Here is a 25,082-nt window from a genome sequence, read left to right as displayed (position 1 = left end):
CATTAGTTATCCATTTTATTAGTGTATACATGTCAATCCCAATCTCCCAATTCATCCCACCACCACCACCACCCCCCCGCCACTTTCCCCCCTTGGTGTCCATACGTTTGTTCTCTACATCTGTGTCTCTATTTCTGCCTTGCAAACCGGTTCATCTGTGGCATTTTTCTAGGTTCCACATATATGCGTTAATATACGGTATTTGTTTTTCTCTATCTGACTTAATGCACTCTGTATAACTTGGGTTTTATTTCAATTTGGGGGTGGAGGAGAGACATGTGTTAGGGTAAGAAGTGATACAGAAGCCCAGAACATGAAGACTAGAACGCTGGGAATATCCAGATGACCTCTAACCTCCACACCAGTCTAGATGGACTTTTCCAGACTACTCCTAAAAATGAATTTAGAGAAAGAATGACCAGAATCACATCTCAATGCCCCTGAGCTCTTGTCAAAATTAAAACCTGAGAAATATACCCAAACTTACCCAAACTTAAAAGATAAAGGCTTTTTCTTTCAATTGTGAAAATTTCCCCCCATCATTTGCCAACCTGAGGTAGAAACATTTTTCCAGCTCCAAAAAGATCACCAACAATTTTCATGCCACTCATCAGTGGCCCTTCAATGATATTCAGAGGTCGGGGATATTTTTCCTGGTTTAATCTGGCTTCCTCAGTATCCTCAATAATGTATTTTTCAATGCCCTACACACACACAAAAAAAATAGGAAAAATATCACAGAAAAAATTGGCTTAAGTTCAAATAGCCAACAAAGAATAAATCATGGAAATACTTAAGATTATGAGTTTTGGAATCAGACTGTTCAAACCCTGGCTCCTATCACTAATTTAGACAATTCATTAAACCTCAGTTTCCTCGATTAATATATCACACAGTACCAACCTCATGTGGTTATTCTGAGGATTAAATGAGATAACCCGTGTAAAGTGCTTAGCTGGCTTTATCGATATAAAGTAAATATTGAGTAAAAGTGAAAAATTAGTGACAGAAGGAGTACAAATAAGTTCAAATTCATAATAAAATACACTTTTTTTTTCTAGTGGTTTAACAGGTTATATATTAACAAATATCTCCTGTGAAAACAGTATGTTTTCTCACTGTAATGTTACAGGGCTGGGCTGGGGGGAGGAATAACAATGGGCAGGACACTTAGACGAAGTTCAGTCCATGAAGCTTCTACTGACCTGTCCTGCCTGCACTGGTCAGGCCCTAATCCTCCAGCATCCCCAGTTCAAGGATCCTTAGAGGTGGCTGACTAGTTCCACAACCTGAAGTAGGTGAATCTCAAAAGTCCAAGAAATTAAAAATTAAATTCTAGAGGCAAAAAAAGAACTCTGGGGCTTCCCTGGTGGCAGAGTGGTTAAGAATCCACCTGCCAATGCAGGGGACACGGGTTCGACCCCTGGTCTGGGAAGATCCCACATGCCGCAGAGCAACTAAGCCCGTGAGCCACAACTACTGAAGCCTGCGTGCCTAGAGCCCGTGCTCCGCAATGAGAAGCCACTGCAATGAGAAGCCCGCGCACCGAAGCAAGAGTAGGCCCCGCTCACCACAACTAGAGAAAACCCATGTGCAGCAACAAAAGACCCAACACAGCCAAAATAAATTAATTAATTTAAAAAAAAAAAAAAAAACTCTGAAATTTTCCAGACTCACAAATGAGGAAATTGAAGCCAAGAGATTATTTATTTGGCCTAAAATTCCAATTATAGCAGAAGAGCCAAGATTCGCTTGTTGACCAAACGACAGCAACTTGGTCTCGGACAGCATTTCTCAAACTCGGCATAACTGACAGTTTGGACTGAATAATTCTCTGTGGTACAGGCCTATCCTGTGCATGTAGGATGGTCAGTTCAGCAGCACCCCTGGCCACTGGATGCCAGTAAAAGCTGGGACAACCAAAGGTGGGACAACCAAAAGAATGTCTAGATACTACCAAAAGTACTGGAGGCGGGGGGCGTGGAGGGCAAAATCACCCAGGGTGGTCCAGGGAACCTCCTTTGTCAGCTGCTGTCAGCACCTCCCCTCCAGCCACATCACCAGCCCTCAGGATGAGCCCCAGCCTCCAGCCCACACTCACCTTCACAAGAGCATATGCAAGGCGTTCTTCGATGGGGCCATTCCTCCACTCATCAGTCTGGATGACTTTCTTCCCTCCCTTGCCCTGAGTCTGGATTGAAATTTGGACAGAGAGATAATACAACAGGTCACTTACTCAGCTAATGGGCAGAAACAAACTATGCCTTATTCTTCTTTTACATTTCAAGGTCCTAGTAGAGTACCCAGCATGAATTAAGATCTTGGTAAATGTTTGAGGTAAGGAGAGACGGAAAGAGAGAAGTCTTTTAGGATTTGACCTTTTATTTTTTAAAAAATTTTTTCCTTCCAGTTTTATTAAAATAGAATTGACATACAGCACTGTGTAAGTTTAAGGTATACAGCATAATGAGTTGACTTACATACATCATGAAATGTTTACCACAATAAGTTTAGTGAGCATCTATCATCTCATATAGATACAAAATAAAAGAAAAAGACATTTTTTCTTGTGATGAGAACTCTCAGGAGTTATCCTCTTAACAACTTTCATATATAATATACAGAAGCTTAATTATATTTATCATGTTGTACATTACACCCCTAGTACTTACTTATCTTACAAGGAAGTCTGTACCTTTTGACTGCTTTCACCCTATTTTCCCTCCCACCATCCCTGCCTCTAGTATTCACAAATCTGATCTCTTTTTCTACGAGTTTGTTTGTTTTTAAAGCATAATCGATCTACAACACTATGTTAGTTCCTGGTGCACAGCATAGTGCGTCAATATTTCTATAATCACAAAATGATCACCACTACGATTTGAATGCTTAGTAGAGAGACAGAGTGAGGCTCCATTTTTTTTCTTTTCTTTTTTCCTAAAAGATAGCATCTTAGGACCAAAGATTTCCAGGACAGTAAGAGAAGCTAGCTAAACCTCATATCTGATGAGCTTTTAAAGTTCTCAACAAGGACCATCACTACCCACAGATATGTACAGAGAGGCTGTAATGAAGCTAAGTCAGAAATCATCCCGGAGGTGGGCACACTGCGAGGTGCAAGACTGTGCTCTCGGGGACTTTGCCGTATCATAAGGGAGGTGGAAATACACAAAGAAAGGTAAGCTAAAGAGAAAGCACGTGCCAAGGGCTGAATGAGGAGATGACACAGACGAGGCTAGGAATTTTGCATATCATCGCAAACTGGAGTGGTGAAGAGAGACTTCGAAGAAGCTGACAGATTCAGCAAAGGGACAAAAGCACAATGATCATGGTATGGAAGGTGAATGGCATTATCTGTTTCCTCCATCTCGACTGATGGCACTAGTTGCCCAAACCATAAACCTCAGTATCACTCTTGACTCTCCATCCATTCCTCACATTCATTCAATCGCCTAGTCCTAATGATTACATCATCTCAATTTTTCTTTCTACCCCGCTTCCACTTTCCTAGTGCAAGCAGCTAACTGGTCTCCACAGCCCAGGATCACCCTGGTCTCCAATGCATCTTCCACCCTGCAGCCAGAGGGGCCTTTCCAAAATGCAAACCTGATCAAACTGTGCCCATGGGAGAAAATTCACTGTAAGTTCCCTATTTCTCTCCAGATAAGGTACCGACTCCTCTCCACGCCATACAATGCCCTGACCTGACTTCCTCCCAGCTTCATCTTCTGCCACTCCTGAGGAGCTCAGCCGTCTTGAACATTTCAATTCCTTACACTCTCCATCAGCTCTTTCACCCCCGGGTCTTCACTTCCGTTCACCTGACATTTATTCAGCACCTACCAGATGCCAGGCCCCAGCTGGATGCAAATCCTCCTCCTCTGGCAGGGAATACCAGTACAATCCAACCCCAAACATTAGCCTGCCTAACTCCTGTTGAGCTTTCAGGTCTCACCTGACCCAGCATTTCTGGGAGGCCTTCCCTGACCACCTCTACCTTTGGGTTCAGTGCCCTTCCTAAGCAGTCTAGAGCATCCTATACATGCCCTGTCACAGCACCTACCCACCACACTCAATGACAACTGCCTCTACACACTTCTGCATGTCTCACTAAGCTGCAGGCTCTGTAGGGGTATGTCTCTCTTACTACTTAGATCCTCTAAGTACAGAAAGCACAAAACAAAAATGAGTAAATATTAGCTGAATGATTTAATCCTGAACAAGAACGGATTTTCCAGAGCAATGTTTGGGCAGGATAGTAGAGGCCAAGTCACAGAGTGCCAGAAATCCATGCTCTGGAGTTTGGACTTAACCTTCCAGGCAGTGGTGGTAGGTAGGGGTGGAGGTGGGGGAATGACACAATACAAAGTTCTGAAGCTGCAGAGTAACATTCAAAGTAGTAATTTTTTTTCTTTTGGCCACATGGTTTGTGGGATCTTAGTTCCCCACCCAGGGATTGAACCCAGGCCCTTGGCAGTGAAAGCACCGAGTCCTAACAACTGGACCGCCAGGGAATTCCCATCAAAGTAGTATCTTTAAGAGAACCCTAGAAGGGGGAGAATATTTTAACAGTCCATGCTGAAGGCCTGAACTACAGCGGTAGGAACAGGAAGAGGAGGAAAGCACAAACATAAAGGCATCAAGTAATGGACAGTGTGGTAGGAAAGAAGGAAGGGCCTGGGGGGAGCTCCAGGGTTGAGGTCTGGGGTAACTGAATGACGCAGGGCTTTGTCACATGTCAAGAGACCAATGTCTCTCTCGCATGCTGAAAAACCTTAAAGAAGATGGCAATTAAAAAAAAAAAAAAAAATATATATATATATATACACATCAGCATTATTTACAATAGCCAAGATGTGAAAACAACCTAAGTGTTCATCAGTGAATGAATGGCTATAGAAAGTGTGGTGTATATATATATACAATGGAATATTATTCGGACATAAAAAAGAGGAAATCCCGCCATTTGAAACAGCATGGATGGACCTTGAGGGCATCATGCTAAGTGAAATAAGTCAGACAGAGAAAGACAAATACTGTATGATCTCACTTATATTTGGAATCTAAAAAAAAAAAAAAAAAATACTGTCCTAGAAGTGAAAAACAGAACAGCTGTGTGGGTCCAGAGTGGTTGTAAGTGTAGTGGTTGTTCCCCTCGTGATGGCGGGCTGACGGGGAGCTGTGATTCGTCGCCGCTGCCCAGCATCAGGAGAGAGGATGGTACTGAATATCGCTCGCCTGGGAAAAGACCAAAATTCAAAAATTCAAAGTACGGTTTCTACTGAGTGCTTACTGCTTTTGCACCATCGTAAGTTGGGGACCTGTGTATTCTCACAATCTGAGGCCATTCAAGAGCCATCCCACCCAGAGCAGAGATCCTCCCCGTTCATGCCCAAAGAGTACTGCCTAATAAACAAACGCCACGGGAATTGCATGGTCTCATGACACCTGGAACTTACTCGCCACAGGTCAGCCTGCACCAAATCAGGGGAATTATTTTTCAATAAAGTCCATTACAGAGCTTAGGAAGATCAGAGACAGGACTCTTTCCACCCTTTTTAATAATAATATTGAATAATCTATCAGATGAAACTTGGGTGCAGAGTTCATCATTTCATAACAAAAAGAAATAATCATTCTCTTATATAGAAAATAATTCCTCAACCCTTATTTGTCTCATAATATTCCTGCTTTTCACGCTCCCTTTGCACTCGGTGTATCCTGAGGAATGGCTACAGAGCTGACGACTCCTGGCAGTGATGAAAGCATACCTGTTTTGGTTATTAATTCCTTACTGGTGACAGAAGTCACCTTGAATGCAGACAGCCTACTTGACAGAGGGGTCAATGGCTTGTGATAAGTCCTCATGCTTACATGAAGAGGGAGGCACTTGTTTATAAGATGGATTGTTGAACCCTTGTAATTTTTTTTTCTTAATTTATTTTTGGCTGCATTGGGTCTTCATTGCTGCGCGTGGGCTTTCTCTAGTTGTGGCAAGCGGGGGTTCTCTTCGTTGTGGTGCATGGGCTTCTCATTGCAGTGGCTTCTCTTGTTGCGGAGCATGGGATCTAGGTGCACGGGCTTCAGTAGTTGTGGCATGCGGGATCCAGTAGTTGCGGCACGCGGGCTCAGTAGTTGTGGCGCACAGGCTTAGGTGCTCCGCGGCGTGTGGGGTCTTCCCGGACCAGGGCTCGAACCCGTGTCCCCTGCCTTGGCAGGTGGATTCTTCACCACCACCACCAGCGAAGCCTGAACCCTTGCAATTGTGATGAAGATTTCCCCGTTAACCTTCAGCTGTGCCCCAGGGGCAAAACCCCTCGGCAGCTCAGCAAGATATACAGAAACAAAAACTTGTAAGCAAATACTAAAAGTGAACAAAGACCGAAAAGAATGACTGATATAAAATACAAAACCAGCAAAACCATATATAAGAATAGGCTTATGGAGCCCTACCTTTCCTAAGCGAGAGCTGTCTTATCTGAACAGTGGAGAAGATGAAATAGCACATCACTTTATGGGTTAATTAAGAACGCTCTAGTATAACTTCCTGATATAGAAGCTATGCTGCCCTTCTGGCCTTCAGCAGAACCCTGTTTTAGTCAGTGATTCATGAAGGATCCCCCACTAAGTTGAAGGCAGACTAAGACAAAAACTGAATAGTGTTTCACACTCACGTCTTGGGCTAAGCACTTTGTCTACCTGAGTAGAAACAATCATGGAAATAGTGAAGGAAAGCTAGGCACTGTTTCTTATGTAATGAGCTGTGAAGCAGAACTTGATTATATTTGCAACCGTCAAGACATTCTGTCCTGGGTCCACATGAGAAATCAGAAATGTCCCAAGGAACTGAGCGGAGGGTCATGTGCTCACTGGCACTGAGTCTGAACTCCACTCAGCTTTCCTGAATGAACCTAAGGCTAACATGAGCGGTTTCATAAATCTAAATCTTGTCTCCCGTGAGGCTGATAAATCAAGGATGCAGTTAATCCTAAATTGTCCTATCCTTCTTCCAGAACATTTCAGTACTCTTCGAAGGAAGAGGAAAAGTTAGCAGTTCTGCCAGAGATGAATTCAGATTTTAACATGGAAAACATTAACACAGGTGGCAACACACACAAAAGCATTCTACCACTTTCCCAACGTGCTTTGTGAGAAAAATGTCTTCCCTTGCTATCACTTTCTGAAATAAATTAAAAAGTAAGTTTTCTTGAGGTAAAGATCTCACCTTTCCTTAAACTGAGTTCTAGGAAGCAGCACCCATAATAGATACTTAATACACCTAGGACTGCCGAACACATAATAAACGGAAACAAGGAACTGATTTTTGGATTAACTAAAATTATTCTCATGTCTATAGATCAAATGTGTACAGACCTCAAGCCCTGAACTGTAGAACTGTGCCACAATTGGACTAGATCCTAATATAAACAGGTATAAATACAAATATAAAGCTGTAACAATGGGAACCAGGTAATCACACAGCCACACAAGGAAATGTCCAAAGTAGCCAATTGACATTATGAGGTAGAAAAATACCCAATAAAATGGAAAGATGTTCCCAGTATACTGCTAAACAAACAGGTTATCAAAAAAGCACTGAGAATATAGTTAACATTTTTATAAAAAATGTGTGAGTGTGCGTGTACGTGTGTGTGTGTGTGTGTGTGTGTGGACACACCTATTAGCACATATTCGTATTGAAAAAAACCAAAACCATGACTAGAAGGTTGTAACAAAATCTCAACAGTGGTTAAAAATGGGTAGTAGGATTATGAGTAATTTTTATTTTCTTCTTTTGCTTACCAGTATTTTGTACATTTTCTAGAGTTAATATGTATTACTTTGGTATGAGAAAAATTAATTTTACATTTTAAAATAAACTTAAAGAAATATAAATTAAGAATACTGAAGCAGATAGGTAAGGCCTGCTTCTCCTTCCTTGCCCTAATGAAAACACCTTCTCTAGAACTCCCTGTAGAAACCTTCAATGATTCAAAGACATGGCTGGATCCTTGCTTCTATGCTACAATGAAGGTCTAATAACACTAAGTGAATGAAAGATTCAAAGATAGGAAAAGCCATCCATCGGAACACCTCTCCCTACCTGGGCGTAGTGTAAGAGCTTCTCGGTGGCCTCAGGGTCTCTGTTCCAGATGAGGTCCTCACAGAGCTGTAGAAGTTCCTTGTGGATGTCATCATACACAGGAAGGTTTCCAGCATTCACTATCCCCATGTCCATACCAAACTAAGGGCAATAAAAAGAAAAATGAGGATTTCTAGGGATACTCTAAATCGGAGTCAGCGACTCTTTCTGTGAAGAACCAGATAGAAAATACTGTAGGTCATAGCTTCTGTCGCAACCACTCAGCTCTGCTGCTGTAGCAAAAAAGCATCCATAGACAGGATACGAGTGAGAGTGTGTGACTTTGTTCTAATAAAACTGTATTCACAGAACTCTGTGAATAAAGCAGAGCAGAGTTAGTTTGTGGGCCGAAGTCTGTAAACCCCTGCCCTAAGTACAAGTTGGTGTCAAAAGGTAAACAAGTGTTCCACTATACCTTGATTGCATGGTAAAGGAAAACCCCATGCATTGCTTCTCGAATGGCTTCCATTCCTCGGAATGAAAAGGACAAGTTGGAAAGACCTCCACTTACTTTGGCTCCAGGTAACGTTTCCTGGAAAAAATTTTTAAATGTGAAAATATTTCCCTACTTTGCCAAAAGCAGCCATCACATCCCTTAAGCTTTATTTATAACAGTGGAAAGTTAAAAAAAACCCAAACATATAGAGTTCAAAGTAATTCAGAGCTTCTTTTAGCTAGACGTAGACCACACCTTGCATATCAGGACATCACAAAGGCAGTGCTTCATAGTTTTTCCTACTAGATTCTAATCTCCCTAAGGGAAAATAAAAAATTCTGCTTTATCTCTGTATACTTCTACAGGGACCATGATAGGGCCACAATACATGGTGAGTATGTCATAAAATATTTGCTGGAGAGGGACTTCCCTGGCAGTCCAGTGGTTAAGACTCTTGCGCTTCCACTGCAGGGGGCATGGGTTCAATCCCTGGTTGGGGAACTAAGATCCTGCATGCCGCACCGCACAGCTAAAAAGAAAAAAACTTTGCTGGATAAATAACAGAAAAAGAAAGAAACAGGGACAGATAACAGAGAGAGAGAGACAGACAGAGAGAACAAACAGAGAGTAGTTGGTCATTCACAGAAGGCACAAGCTACTAGAAGGCTTCCACTGCCTAAATGAACAAACTCGCAGGTTCACTATAAACTTGACTAAGTTTAAAAGGGCGAAAGGAAATTGAGGTTCCCACCACACCTTATGACATAATCAAGCATTAGTATGCGTGTGGAACAACAGGAACTCTTACTTACTGTTGGTTAAAGTACAAACTTGCTCAAGCATTTTGGGAGAGAGCTGGTCACTGTCTGCTACTGTGACCCAACCCTTCCACTTCTGGGTATATTTTATAGGGAAGCTCATGCAAGAGATATATACAAGAGATATATACAAGAACGCTCACAGCAGCCTTGCTCATAACATACCCAAATTGGAAACAAACCAAACATCTAGGGACTTCCCTGATGGAGAAGTGGTTAAGAACCCACCTGCCAATGCAGGGGCCATGGGTTCGAGCCCTGGTCCAGGAAGATCCCACGTGCCACGGAGCAACTAAGCCCGTGTGCCACAACTACTGAGCCTGCACTCTAGAGCCTGTGAGCCACAACTACGAGCCCATGCGCTGCAACTACTGAAGCCTGCGTGCCTAGAGCCCATGCTCTGCAACAAGAGAAGCCACCACAACGAGAAGCCCGCACACTTGCAAGGAAGAGTAGCCCCTGCTCTCCGCAACTAGAGAAAAACCCGCAGGCAGCAACAAAGACCCAACGCAGCCAAAAATAAAACATTTAAAAAAAAAAAGAAAACCAAATGTCTATCAACAGCAGAACAGTTAATTATGAAACAGGTATATGATGGAATATTATACATTAATTAAAATGACAAAGTACAGCTACAACAACACAGGTGAATCGTTAAAATGAGACTGGGTGAGGAAAAAAGGCATTAGAATCTTAAAGCTCAAAAACAGGCAAAACTATACTGTTTATACAGTTAATTCTCATTATTTGTGATAGTTATGTTCTATGAAGTCACTGCGAACACTGCAAATTGGGGAAAAAAACCACTGCTCCAATGGGAAATGCAGGGTTAGTTTCGTGAACCTCTGGTCCCAAAATTATCATCACTGATCAACATACAACCCTGTTTTATATGTGTTTCCATTTAAAGACATCTTGTTTAGTATATATTGTTGATTGCCTACCACTGAGCTCACAGCCAACAGCACCACAACTCGTGTCTAAACAAAATTCATCTAACACACATATTTTCTCCATAAGGCACATAACAGCCTTCTTGCACATAGGAACACTAAATAACACTTCAGCACAATGCGTGGGAGCCATTTAAATACAGAAATCAATCACCAAGAAAAAGCTCAAAAATGTGAAAAACATGGCACTAAACAGACCATGAAAAGGCCACTTGTTTACGGAATGAGGGCTGAACCCAGAGGTTCAACCCTGTTGACTCATCTGAACACGTAGGTCAGGCACTCAGCTCTCTCACCACTCTGCACATGCATATGCCTGTGAATGATGCAGAAGCACCATCAGCATTGATTTGGGGGTCACAAATAAATTTTAGTGAGTAGGTGAATTTGCAGATACAAAATCCATGGATAATTCAGATTGTGTATACAGAAGTGATAAAATTTTAAAGAAAAGCAACAAAGTAGAATCATAAAACTCAGCCTGTTGAAACATGCATAAAATTCAGAATGAGGGTGTAATGAGAAAGGGAGAGCCATGGGGGCACTACCCATGCTCCATTTCAGGACGCAAGTGAAAGTGAAAGCTATTATATGCTTCATAATTAATTATTTATCATACTCTATTATTTTTTCTATATTTCCTGGTATGTGTGTTTTACTTCACAGTATAAAATAACATATAAAAGAAAAACAATAAAAGTCCCTAAATTTCAGAAAACCAATTTACTACCTAAGAATAAGAATGTCGATATTCCTTGCCAATAAATATGTTAGCTCAAACTATTCACTGGAGCCATGTGATAAATCTAAGCAATGTCTTGGGTAGAAAGGAGAAAAATACTCATACTCACTTTAATGACTTTTGTTGCATTGATAAAATTAACAGCATACAAGTTGTGTTCTTCCATCCCAGTACCAATGGTGAGGATATTAGGGTCAAAGATGATGTCATTTGGATTGAAGGCCAGTTTTTTCAAAAGGAGATGGTAGGCCCGGGTGCACACTCTGATTTTGGTGTCTGTTTCTGTTGCCTGGGGAAAGGAGTAAAAGATGTAATTTGAAATAGAAAAATGAGGTGTTATCTATGAAAACAGAAGGACAATTCACTTGTTGAAAGCGCTTAAGTATCAATGCTTGGATTTCATAGAAATCCAAATGCCAAGCAGCCTCTCAATGTTTATCAAATTATCTCCAAGGAGGAATTGGTTTAAAGTCCCTTTGTGTTTTCGTGGACACAACAGCTACACTACTTCTGTAAAGATCAAATCTTACATACACGTATGGTATGCTAATAAACAGGCTTCTTAAAAATACACACATATGGGGGGCTTCCCTGGTGGCACAGTGGTTGAAGGTCTGCCTGCCGATGCAGGGGACATGGGTTCGTGCCCCCGTCCGGGAAGATCCCACATGCCACGGAGCGGCTAGGCCCATAAGCCATGGCTGCTGAGCCTGCGCATCCGGAGCCTGTGCTCCGCAACGGGAGAGGCCACAACAGTGAGAGGCCCGTATACCGCAAAAAAACAAAACAAAAAAAAAAACACATATGATAAAAATTCAACTACTACTAAAGAATAAATTTAAAAATACGTGCCCTTTCTCTCCTGGACCTGCCTGCAGTGTCCTAACCCATCACCCAGGCTTTCTTGGACCTTCCTGCAGTAACAGTCTACACAGATTCAAAGATGTTTATTTATTCCCCACCTCCAACCCCACCCACCATAACATTAGCTAACTAACTTGTGCCTCAAGTCATAAATATAAATTAATATTACTTTTCAAAACAGTGACCCTAGAAAGCCAAGCACTGACTCCAGCAAATCCCAGTCCTCCTGTTGCTTCCCAATATCCTTAGAATCAGGTCCCATGCCTCCAATTCTGTTTCCTATCATTGCCCCTTCATCTACTCCACTCTCCCCACACTGCTCCCTTGATGTTCCTGAAACCCACCAAGCTTGTCCTCCCTCAGAACCTTTCTATTCATTGCTGCCACTGCCCGGGACACACTGTGACATGGCTTTGTGCTTTGCATCACTCAGGTCTCCACCCAAATGTCCCCTTTTCAGAGAAGCCTTCCTTAATCTCCATCTCTAAACCAGGCCCCTGCCACCCCTCTTGCATCCTCCACTCTTTTTCATGGTATCTCTCCTTCTAGAAAATATATTTATTTGGCAACTTGTTTATTATTTTTTGTTTTATTATTTATTATTAATTCGTCATCGTGAGCTAGAATCAGTCTTGCTGTATCCCCAAAGCCTAGGGCAGTGCCTGCCAGAGGATGTGCTCAATATTACTGTTGAATGAATGAATGAATGAGGCTTTATCTCAGGGCATTTCTTTTTATTATTATTTATTTATTTATTTATTTATTTATTTATTTTTGGCTGCGTTGGGTCTTCGTTGCTGTGCACGGGCTTTCTCTAGTTGTGGCAAGCAGGAGCTACTCTTCCTTGCAGTGTACGGGCTTCTTATTGTGGTGGCTTCTCTTGTTGCAGAGCATGGGCTCTAGGTGTGCGGGCTTCAGTAGTTGTGGCATGCAGGCTTCAGTAGTTGTGGCATGCGGGCTCAGCAGTTGTGGCTCGTGGGCTCAGTAGTTGTGGCTTGTGGGCTCTAGAGCACAGGCTCAGTAGTTGTGGCACACAGGCTTAGTTGCTCCGCAGCATGTGGGATCTTCCCGGACCAGGGATCCAACCCGTGTCCCCTGCATCGGCAGGTGGATTCTTACCCACTGCGCCCCCAGGGAAGCCCTGACTCAAGGCATTTCTGAACTTGGTCATGGAAACTGTCTTCAGGTCAAATTTACAACCTCAACGCGAGGCTTATTCAACAAATTTCATGCTGAATAATTTCTGTTTGTAGAAAAAAAACAAATCTGCTCTGAAGAAAAAATGAATACTTGCTATCACTACAGTGGTTCCAATAAAATAAGTCACATACAGTTCGGAATAAATGTGCAAATGTTCTTGAAAATTGTCCAACACCACTGAATTAAGTGTTGAATCTTCCAGGCTGACTACTTGGGAGGGAGGATACCCTTGACCAGATGTGAACATGAGGTATGGTAAATAAGCTGCTGATCACACACATCCTGACCTCTAGAGGGAGCTCTCAGGCGACCGCAGGGATGAGGGGTGCAGATACTGCTGTAGTTCAAGGACATTCAGTGAGGCCCCAGCCTCCAGAGAAAGGCGTGGCGGGGGAATTATAAAAAGAACTCACTCAGATCTAGGCTTCTGATTGCTCACCTACTTTGGTGTTCTTTTTCAACTGTTCTCCGTGATGTCTAATCTATCCCTGCTTCCTGCAGCTGCTGGGGTTAGAGTTTACCTCCTGCTGGGGATGTGCTCCCACGACTTAGCAGACCAAGGGACCCAGGGAAAGGACCACAAGGAGCAGGCTCTGCAGCCCCACTGCTCCAGGCTTCAGGGAAGGTGACAGGCTCTCATCTTCCTTAACTGAATGTCTTCAACAAACTTCTTACTTCTTCCTTCAGTTAGTGATAAGGTTAAGATCAAGATGTGGGCCCAGAAGAAAGTGGTCAAGAGCAGGTCACCCAGGGTCACCTTTAGTCTTGGACTTTATTTCCCCCTTCACAGAGAGCCAGAGTTCTAGGTTCTAGGTTCATGGCCCAGCTAAGCTCACTAAGAGAAAAGGCACGGGGGTTTGGGGCTACCAGTGCTGTTAGCATTTCTTCATCACCTAGTTTGGTTGGTAGGTCCTGGTCCTTTCTTTCTCTGAGCCATGAATGACATCTCACAGGACAGGAATTCATTTCTAGGTCAGAACTGAATCATCAACTATCAGCTCTGCAAGGATGAGGCCCCTGTCAAATTGTTCTCCCAGCACCTAGTACACTACCTGCCACATTAATAGACAAGCAGCTACTGTCTGTTGAATAAAAAGCAAATCTCAGAATGCACAGAGTTTCAATGGACAGGCCTTTGCCAGGAGCATATCATGTTAGATTCTCCAAGGTTCTCTTTGTCCTGTTCCTCAGCCAGGGCTGTGAGATAAACATACTAATAAGCTTCAAGGCTTGAGGATTTCAAAGATGCAGAAGCTCTCAACTCTGGTGGCATGTTTTAATAACCCGGAGGGATTTTCGTTTTCTAATACTAATACCTGAACCTCACTCAAGACCAGTTCAATCAGAATCCTGAGATGAGACCTAAGCAACAGTATTTTTAAAGGGCCCCTTAGCGATACTAACATACAGCCCAGGTGAGAACCACTAAAGAGCGAGATGCACCTTCTCAGCCTGAGGTAGAAGAAAGCTCAGTGAAAATACTGCAAATCTATCTTTTATGATTTTATGATTTATCAGGTTTATTCTTAAGCTGCAGTAAAGCTAGACAGCCATCAGTAGGTAGGAGGCTTCAGTTAAGAAATCCATTGCTCAGGTTTTGCTAGATTAAAACTTAGGGAAAAATGAGATAAGCATAAAACAATTTTTGATTTAGTTATCAAGGCTGATACTATGAGAAAGAAAGAAAAAGGATCAAAGACACCTAGGTTCTGTGAAAATGCACCCTGACAAGAACAGAGAAGGAACGGGACCAACTTCAGAGGCAAGTTAAAGGTTTCAAACTTGACTGAACCAGCTTAAAGTGGGCCACGGAACACAGCAGAGTTCAAAACGGAAGTGACAGAAAGGGACGTGTGTGCCACCATCAGAAAGGCACCGAAAAGTCAGAAAGAAAAAACCTGAAGAAGGGAAGTTTCCAAGGGAAAACACAGGACAAGAGACCCGTTGGCTTAAAATCACTCAGGGCAAGGGATTGGTTCAGAAATCCCTGGAGTGACTTCCCTACTGGGGTAAATGTGTGGGCGTAAGCAGCTGAAGGTTAGGACACCCAGAGGCCGGCAGAAGCCGCAGGCCTGCAGACAGAAGTGAGGCATGGGATGAAGGACAGGGCAGAGCACTGAGTGGGGTTGCAGGAGACGCAAGGTCACCTTGGAACGCCTCCTGGCTCACCCTTCTCCTGAAAGAACGGAGGCTGTGCCTCTGTAAGAACTCACATTTAAGGCAGAATGTGGATGCCAGGAACTCAGGATTATAGAGGAAATGGATAGGATTTCAGACGTGGAATCGACACCGAGAGGCGATCTGGTGAGGAAAAAGGGGTGTCAGTTGCAAACTAGAAACTGCAGGTGCCACCACACTGAAAACTTCTGAACTCTTTAAAGAAGTCAAGTTGTTTTAAATGTCACCTTCTAGGAGAGGATGCAAATTCTGTGCGGGGTGAAAGGGAGGAAAGAGAAGGAAATTCTTAATATGTTTATCGATTCCTGGAGAGAGTGGAGGATTGGTCGGCTTTAGTACATTCAAAGGGAGAGCTAGGAAGGGGATACAGTAGAAAGAGACAGCTCATAGGAAGAGCAAAGAAAAAGACTGACCTACTATCCAGAGATGTATTTAAAACCAATACCCAAAAATATTTAGAAAAGACCCATAACCTATCTAGTTTTGCCTTCCTTTTAACAATCGAGCTTTAACTATGAACTCTTTCCCTGCCCTTCAGATCTTTCTGGAATCCCACCATGCTAGATTTTCCCTGCTTCATCAGGTCTTTCTTCCACTTTCACCAAAACCTCTGAAAGGCACTGAATCTTGCAAGGAGCTGGGCGTTCTGCTAACCATTATTTATCCTCAGTGCCCAGAGCCCAAGGCTTGGCACAGAGGATTAAAATACGAAAACCATATTTGTCCTTTCCCCATCAGCCAGACAACATCAGAGAGAAAAACGGGTAGCAGAAAAGAAGCTGCCCTGGGTTAAGAATTGGGTTACTCAACCTTGATACTGTTGACAATCTGGACCAGAGCATTCTTTGCTGCGGGGGCCGCCCTATGCATTGGAGAGCTTTCAGCAGCATCGCTGCCCACTCCCACTAGATGACAGAGCACATCCCCTCCCAACAACCCAGTCATGACAATAAAAAATCTGTCTAGACATCGCCAAATGTCCCCTGGGGTGGCAAAATCACCCCCCCCCCACTTGAGAACTACTGGTTTAGAGGAACCACAGGGGATACAGCAGGTGAGGAGACCAGAAACCAGACTCATCTGCAAGGTCATTATCATGAGCCAGCAGGTGCTCATGGCTTTTCTCTACAACCTGCAGAGAGAGGCCGTTTGCTGGAAAATCCTACTCTGCAAAGCCAAATACTAAGGCCCGGATGAAGCAACGCCACATCCCAGCAGGGGCAAATGAACCCACTCAAATCTTCTCTCTCACAGCGAGGGGTGCCAGGCACATGCCAGGGAGCGGGGACCCTCAGCGTAGGAGGTATGCCTACTGTATGCTGTGCTGTTATTCCTGTAGGACAAATGAACACCTCAGGCATGGACGTCTTGAGACCAGGTGTGGCTCAGAGCCTATGTTCCTCATATCCGTACCACAAACTCCTACCTCTGAAGGCAATCTGGACAAGTCTCCTTCTTACAAAGTGAGAATTTAAAATATAACTACCTTATAAAGAAAGGTCCAAGGAGATAAATACTCAATCATGGCATCTTAACCAGAGAGGGGTGACCTCTCTATAGTCACTAAAAAGGAGGCCCCTGAAATGCAGAAATATATGTCAGATTTTAACAAAGCTGGGAGAGCGTTAGAGCGGAAACTCTGAGAATCAACTCCTAGGCGTGGGTCAACTACCTTCACCAAGGAAAAAAATAAAGGGCAAACTATTGATTTTGGTTTTCTACAACTATGTGTTTATCATACTATGGTGCATAACCTACTGGAAAATATAATATATTCAACTCGAAAACAGTGTCAATTTATCTAAATTTTAAAAAGAAGATGTTATGTAATAAAACTCTAAAAAATTACTACCAAGGAAAAAAAAGCCAAAATCACAACAACAAAACAACACAAATACCTAGGAATGTTTCTGAGGTTTCCTATTTAAGAAAAAGTATAAAACTTGATTGAATAGTAACCAGAAAGATATATCATGTTCCTGAATGTCTCCCAGATACCAATTCCTCATTATTTTCTAGGTTAGGATTTATTACATTTTAATCAATATCCTAATGGAGTTTTATTTCTCCATAAATTAGAATATTATGTTCAAATCATTTTAACATAGGAAAATGTGCTGAATATAATGGATCTTTTATAGGATGATATTGATTATTCTTTTACATAGTTTACACACATGCAAACAAAAATAATATAGTCTATTCTACTATGTGATAACTGTATTTCTAAGAAAACTTACGTTAGCAAAAATTGCCATAAAAATAATCACTTCAATTAGAAAAGAAGAATTAAATCTGGAGGTGAGTAGTAATAATTCTTCCCATAGAAATTTCAATAATGAAAGTGTTCTTCGTATTTTATATATTATTATATATATTATATATATATATATTTTGTTGTTGTTGTTACTTAGAGTTAAAAGTAACAGCTGATCAAAACTACTAACATAACAAAAAACACAGAAGTGCTTCCTTATATGCCTTCTAATCCAGGCTCGGGGCCAGTCCTCCCTGTCATATCTGGCCTTGACCTTGCAGTTTTCATTGCACTATGGATCACAAACATAAAGCAAAGACAGTCGCCATGTACTGGAACATAAGCACGTTGTATGTTCCTCTGCTTTGTTTAGTTGCAACAGTGGTCTTCCATTTAAGAGAGCTGTTTTCTCCTTATAACCAGTGGTGTCATCCAAGCAAAGCAAATCTTGGTTCTTACCTGATTGTTACACTCAAAGGTCTTACGAACTCAATTAATAGAAGAAATGCCTTTGCATCAAAATATCTGTATTGCTGATTTCTGAACTATTCAAGTATATGAGTTTTTTACTTTGTTCTTTATAATTTTCAATACTACAATCCTTCAACAAGCATATGTAGGTCTATAATTATATAGAAAAATTACTTTTAATCAGGAAAAGCAGTTTTTGAAAAGGGACCTTTAATCCCACCACCTTTACTCTAACAGCTATTCTCCTTAATAGCATTATCCTCCAATCTTTATCAAATGTGGTTTTTATGTAGTTGCATATACAGTGTCTATATAACTATTGGTTTTTAATTTTTTATTTATATCTTGTAAGCACTGTCATGCTGCTCCATAATCTTCATAATTAATATTGAAATACTCTGGATAATATTACAACAGAATGATAACCTAAGTTATCACTTTCTCTCCAGTTGGGCATTTAGGTTGTTTTATCTTCAATAAAAAGCTGGTGAAAAACCTTGGCATATATAGAATTCTTATGCTGCTGAATGTTTTTATTGGGATACTTTCCCAGAAATGAGATCATTACCTCAAAGGGTATGAACATTTTCATGACTCTCGATAGGCATTATGGGGTCTTTCAAAAGGACTGTCTCAGTTTTTACTATACTTTACAATGAATGAGGCCTTCTGTTTACCACTGCTGTACCAGCACAGATCTTGATCATTTTAAATTTTGCTTTTGCTAACTTAATAAGCACAAAATGTCACTTTAATATTGCTCTAATGTGTGTTTCTCTCATAACTAGCAAGTTAAGAAATTTCCCCTACATTTGCTTTTTATTTGTGGACTCATTCAAATCTAAATTGGGAAAGCTTGTTCTCAGCCAAGATCAAGCACTCTGCAGGGGAGATAACACAGGATTTGGAAGCATGCATCAGTCTTCAAACTAGGCAGACCAGGGCTCCATGACGTCCTAGCCATTTGACCTTGGCTCACTATAAAATGGGGCAACAGCTACCCCACATGGTTACTACGAGGACTAAATGAGATAAACTCTGCTGGTGGTTTTCAGCCAGAGTATACAGGAGAATCACGTCTAAGGCTTTAAAATTACCGAAGCCAGGTCTCACCCCAGACCACATAAGTCAGAAACTCACGGGTGGAGCCCAGGGGTGTGTATGTGTTTTAACAGCACAGGCAGTGACCACCCTTCCCCATGGGAGTGCTTCTGTTTCACACTTCTGGTAAAGCACCAGTACACGAAGCAAACAACATGCCATTCTCATTCTCAGGGCTGACCTTGCCTCCTGCTTCGCTGAGAAAATAGAAGCAGTCAAACCACACACACCCCCAGCACTCCCAGCCCTGCCTGCTGCTGCTGCGCTGTGAGCACGCTGCCCCACCCCCTGCACACTGGCTGCCAGCCCCTCGACCCACAAGGTCATGGACTGAGCAAGTGCTCCCTTTCTCCTGCGCACCAATTCCTCCCCTTCTCTCTACCAGGTCACTCCCACCAGCTTACAAACACATACTGTCACATCATCTGTCTTCACACACACACACACACACACACACACACACACACACCCTTTCTTAACCTCATATCCATCTCTGGTTTCCACCCTATTTCTGTTCCCCTTTCTGGCAAAACTCCCCCAAAATGGTTTATACCTGCTGCCCCCAATTCTCCTCTTCTCTCTTGAACCCATTGCGATTAAGCTTTCATCTCCTTGGAAACAGCACAGCAAGATCATAAACTACCCCATTTCTAAATCCAAGGGTAAATTCTTGATCTCCTCCTCCCTGATCTACCCACAGCTCTTTAAAATAGCTCGTCATGCCCTTCCAGAAGTTTTCTTTTCACATGGCTTCCAGGTGAACTCTCCCCTCTGGTTCCTCTCCTACCAAACAGGCCGCTCCTTCCCAAGTTCTTCTGATGGCGTCTCCTCTTCTCCCTGACCACGAAGCACTGTGGCTCCAAGACTCGCTTAGTCCTAGGGCCTCTTCTCTCCTGTCATTCCTTTGGTGAAGTCAGTCTCACTGCTTTAAATATCATCTAGGAAGAAATAATTCCCAAGTAAGGCAATCCTATCTTCAAGCCAGACTTTGCCCATGAAGCCCACACTCATCTCCACAACCACATCCTGAGCACACCACTGGAAACACACAGCCAAAGCGGAACTTCTCCTCGGCCCGTCCCAACAGGAACTTCTCCTCAGCCCGTCCCAGATCGGCTGCTCACTGCCCTCCTACCTCGACACCCAGGCTGAAAAGCTGAATATTATCTGTGACTCCTCCTCCTTTCACAGCTCACAACCAACGCGAAGGCAAATTCTACTGGCTCTACCTTAAAGACACATCTAGAAATGGATGACTCCTCACGTTTTCTGTTGCTCCCGCCTTGGTCCCGGCCACCATCATCCCTCATCTGCGCTACAGCAACAACCTCCAGTGGCTCTGCTTGGCCCCGCAGACCATTCTCCCCGAAGAACAAGAGTGGTTTTGAAACATAAATCGGACCAAGGTCGCTCCTCTGCTCAAAACCCTTCAGCGGCTTCCCAGCTCACTCACAGGAAGAGCCAAAGTGTTAACAGTGGTCTCCAAGGCCCTTCACGAGATTTGGTGGCTGCCTTTTTTTTTTTTTTTTTTGGCTGCGTTGGGTCTTTGTTGCTGCGCGGGCTTTCTCTAGTTGCAGCGAGCGGGGACTACTCTTCATTGCGGTGCGCAGGCTTCTCACTGAGGTGGCTTCTCTTGTTGCAGAGCACAGGCTCTAGGCACGCAGGCTTCAGTAGTTGTGGCATGTGGGCTCAGTAGTTGTGGCTCGCGGGCTCTAGAGCACAGGCTCAGTAGTTGCGGCGCACGGGCTAAGTTGCTCTGTGGCATGTGGGATCTTCCCGGACCAGGGATTGAACCTGTGTCCCCTGCATTGGCAGGCAGATTCTTAACCACTGCGCCACCAGGGAAGCCCGCAGCTGCCTCTTTAACCTCAGAACTTCTCAATCTCCTCTTCTCCCCTCTGTTCCGTCCCAAACCATCCTATATAAAAGAGCATCCCCCTCCCTCATCCTGGTACTTCTATCACGCTTATCCCTTCCATATCCCTTCAGTGTATTCAGTACCATCCAGGGGTTTGTGTGTGTGTGTGTGTATCTTTATGTTTTTTCATTTCTTATTCCCTTTGCCCCCTAAGAACATAAACTGCACAAGGGCAGGGACTAGGTTTGTTCCCTGCTATCTCCTCAGGGCCTGGCACATACTAGGTGCTCAAGATATATTTGAAGGAATTTGAGAAGACATCTGCCTCCATTAAACAATAACAGGCTGCTATAGAAATTTGAAAAAGAACATTTAGGTAACAAAAAAGAGCTCCTGGAAAAAGCAGACATAAACACAGATGCAGAAATCTCACATAGAGTAGAACAAGATGTCAGCACTGAAAAACAGGAGGGAAAAGATAAGAAAATTAGGCGATCTTTCTAAAACATCCAGTTTCTGAATAATACACAGGCCAAGAGAGGCTAAACAATTCAAGGAAACTTCCTGCAACTGCGGCTCTAAGTTTCCTGACTGACAAGGCCTACTGAGTGCCCAGCACAAGGAATGGCTCATAATCACTAGATTTCAGAATACCATGGACACAGAAGATCAAAGAAGCATCCAGAAAATGAGACAATAAATAGGTTCCACAAAAAGAATCAAGGGTTAGAATAGCACTGGACTTCTTACCAATACCAATGGAAACTAGAAGACAATGGATCAATGAGTTCAAAACATAGAGAAAATAATTTCAAGCTTGTACTCCTATACCCACACAATTGTTAATTAAGTATAAAAGTAGAATAAAGCCGTTTTCAGACATGAAAGGTTTCAAAAATATTTACTGCCATGTCTTCTTTCATAAGAAGCTAACCAGAGGATACAGTTCACTAAATGAGAGATTAAACCAAGAATGAGGAAATTATGAGATCTAAACACCTAAGAGAGAGGTGAGAAGAACTGTCCACATGATGGGGAGGGATATCTTGCAGTGACAGCTGTGCGGCTGGCCCACTGAGCAACCTTTCCAGATTATGTCAGGAGATTTGGAGAGATAATTCTTCAAGAAATTAAAACAACAGTCTACTTAGTGTCTTTGGATACACTGGATATTGGACATTTACACAACTAGGGAACAGTCTGAAAATACATAAGAAGCAAAGCAAATGCAAAGATAGGTATTAACTTCATAGAAAAGAAAGAGGGTGCAGGAAAGGAAAAGGAATCATGGTATACTACATGGCTCAGCTTTTACACAGCTTAATGTAAGTGCCAAAAACAGTTACAACTGAAATTAACTATATTGGAAGGACGGGGGGATTAAAAGTAAAGATGTGTGGAGTGGGGAGTAGAAGATGGAGAAAAAGTTAAATCCTTAGCCAGTATAGAAAGACAACAAATAATAACTAAAACTGTAATTTGAAGTTAAGGAGGTAAATGATACAAGAATCAGCTAACTTGTAAGTGGTTGCCTCTGGGGACCTGGAGGCTTAAGGCTTCTGTTTTTCATAAAAAGAACTATTTGTCTCTTTCACTATCTGCATATACACCTTTGGTAAAAATAAAAATTATGTCAAATGGTCTTACCACACTGAACTAGTAGCGGAAGATGACTAGATACAACTTTTCAGAAGGACAATTTAACGATGTGTGTTAAAATGTCAAATGTGCACACCCTTTGACCCAGCCTTTGACCACTTCTATGAACTAAGAAAATCACTCTACGAGAGGAAAACGGCTGCACGAATTAGTATATTCACTGGCCACTGTTCATCCTACTAAAATTTTATGCAATAATAGACTAAGTAAACCATACATACTGGAATATAATGCAACCATAAAAGATGGAGTTATAATCCATATTTACTAAGACGGGAAGACGTCAACATTTTGTTGAGTCAGGGCAAGAGTTAAAGAACAGCAGTTCATACAAAATCTTCAATTTTCTAGAACCTCTTCTCGTCCCCTAAATGGCCACGTGGCTTTCTCATTTTATTCAGGTTTTCAAACATCTCCCCGTCAGAGGGGCTTTTCAAGACCACCTCCTCTAAAATAGCCAACTCTTCCCTGACAGCCTCACCCTGGATTCTTTCACCCAACCATTTAGCACAGACCCAGATCTCCTGGGTTTGAATCTGAGCACGACAACAGTCAGGTAAAGTCTTTGTGCTTTGGCTTACTCACATGAAATACAAAAATAATAATATATACCCAACATTTATATGTTGGGAAGAAAAACTGATTTAACATGTGAGTGTGCTTGCTTGGTGCAACTAAAGGTTCAATACATGTTTGTTATCAAAATTAACTCTCTTTTGTCCTCTTCTGGACTATGTGAATTTTTTTCATGGAGAAAATACATCTTTTGCACAAAAACAAGACACTTCTGTTAAAAAAGTTTTACTTCAAAAACACGAGAAAACAAAGAAAAGAAAAATAACATATAACCCCACCACTTATCAATTATATAAATAAGAAGTCAATTCAGCTCTACCCTCCAGTTAACAACCAAATTTTTTTCTCTGTTTACAGACACACATATATTCATATAAATCCTTTTTTATTAAATAAAACCAGGATCGTGCCACTTGTTTTTTTGTTTGTTTGTTTGTTTTTTTACTTTACAATATATTTTAGGGACTTCCCTGGTGGTCCAGTAGTTAAGACACTGTGCTTCCCCTGCAGGGAGCACAGGTTTGATCCCTGGTTGGCGAACTAAGATCCTGCATGCCACATGGCGTGGCCAAAATATATATATATATACATATACATAGAGAGAGAGACACACACACACATATATACAAACATATGTATATGTACATACATATATTCTAGACATGGTTCCATCACCTCATTCTTTCTAACTGCTACACAGTATTCTATATGACATGTAGGCAGATTTAAGTATTCCCCTATTAATGGACATTTAGAGCCTTCTCAATGTTTTGCTACTACAGTGCTACAATGAATATGAACACATACTCAACCTAATAAAGATTCCCAGAAGAAGGCTGAATTATAAGGTATGGATTTTTTTTAATTAATATTTAATCAAATTAAATACGGAAGAGATATGAAAGTATTTATAACATTATAAAACAACAATACAGTAATCACCACACACCCATCACCCAGGTTAAACAATCACTGTGTTTGAAGCCTCCCATCGCCTCTCCCTGATTCTGTGGCACAGAAAACATTGGAGTTGCCATTTCTCAATTTTTCCCCTTTTTTCCTCTATTTGATAAAGGAAACTAATATCTCATTATTGCTTCATTTTTTATTTATAGAAATATAATATAATTATTAGTAAGTATAGTAACTTCTCATAGGTTTATTGGCTATTTGTGTTTCTTTTTCTAAAAATCACTTGTTCTTTTCCTTTGTTCATTCTTCTACTGACTTGATTAGGGCATTTTACTTTCTGATTTATAGAAACTCTTTGCAGAGTAGGGATATTAACGCACTGCTATTACTCATGCTGCAAATAATACCGTATCTTTTGTCATACAAAGTTTTACATTTTTAGGTAAATAAGTCTATCAGTTTTCTTTCTGGCTTCCCAAGTTTCAGTGAATATTTTCTCATATATTCTTTAGATTTTTTTTACATTTAGATCTTTAATTGATGTATATTTTATATTGGGATATGGTGGGAAATGGGGCTCTTTTTCTTCCAAATGCAGAGTCAGTTATTCCAATAGCGTTTACTGAATAATTCCTTTCTCAACTGATGTAAAAACCTTCTTGTGTCTTATGTAATTTTCATATATATATATATATATATATATATACACACACGCACACACATACATATATATGTATACATATATATATATAAGTATGTATGCACATGTGTGTATGTACTTGTGTATACACACATACACACATGTATATCTACAGGCATACCTCGTTTTACTGGCCTTTATTGCACTTCACAGATACTGCATTTTTACAAATTGAAGCTTTGAGGCAACCCGGCCTCGAGCAATCTATCGACAC

The 25,082-nt window shown here is 41.7% G+C and overlaps 1 protein-coding gene across 2 annotated transcripts in view; it reads right to left on the bottom strand.

The window, feature by feature from the left end:
• Window positions 1-25,082, bottom strand: part of MTR (5-methyltetrahydrofolate-homocysteine methyltransferase) — a gene marked incomplete at its 3' end in the record, with an annotated part of 221,123 nt that overhangs the window by 148,687 nt on the left and 47,354 nt on the right. For both annotated transcript variants that reach the window (XM_082674034.1, XM_082674035.1), the window contains exons 16-20: window positions 11,202-11,381; window positions 8,559-8,675; window positions 8,105-8,245; window positions 2,102-2,191; window positions 552-704 (exon numbers count right to left, since the gene is read on the bottom strand). In XM_082674034.1, the coding sequence (XP_082530160.1) occupies window positions 552-704; window positions 2,102-2,191; window positions 8,105-8,245; window positions 8,559-8,675; window positions 11,202-11,381 (681 nt within the window). The remainder of the gene's footprint in view (window positions 1-551; window positions 705-2,101; window positions 2,192-8,104; window positions 8,246-8,558; window positions 8,676-11,201; window positions 11,382-25,082) is intronic.

The sequence above is a fragment of the Grampus griseus genome, assembly GCF_964374135.1.
Source record: "Grampus griseus genome assembly, chromosome: 16".
Taxonomy (NCBI): Eukaryota; Metazoa; Chordata; class Mammalia; order Artiodactyla; family Delphinidae; genus Grampus; species Grampus griseus.
The sequence above is the reverse complement of the archived record's forward strand: the minus strand, read 5'-3'. Positions and strand labels throughout refer to the sequence as shown.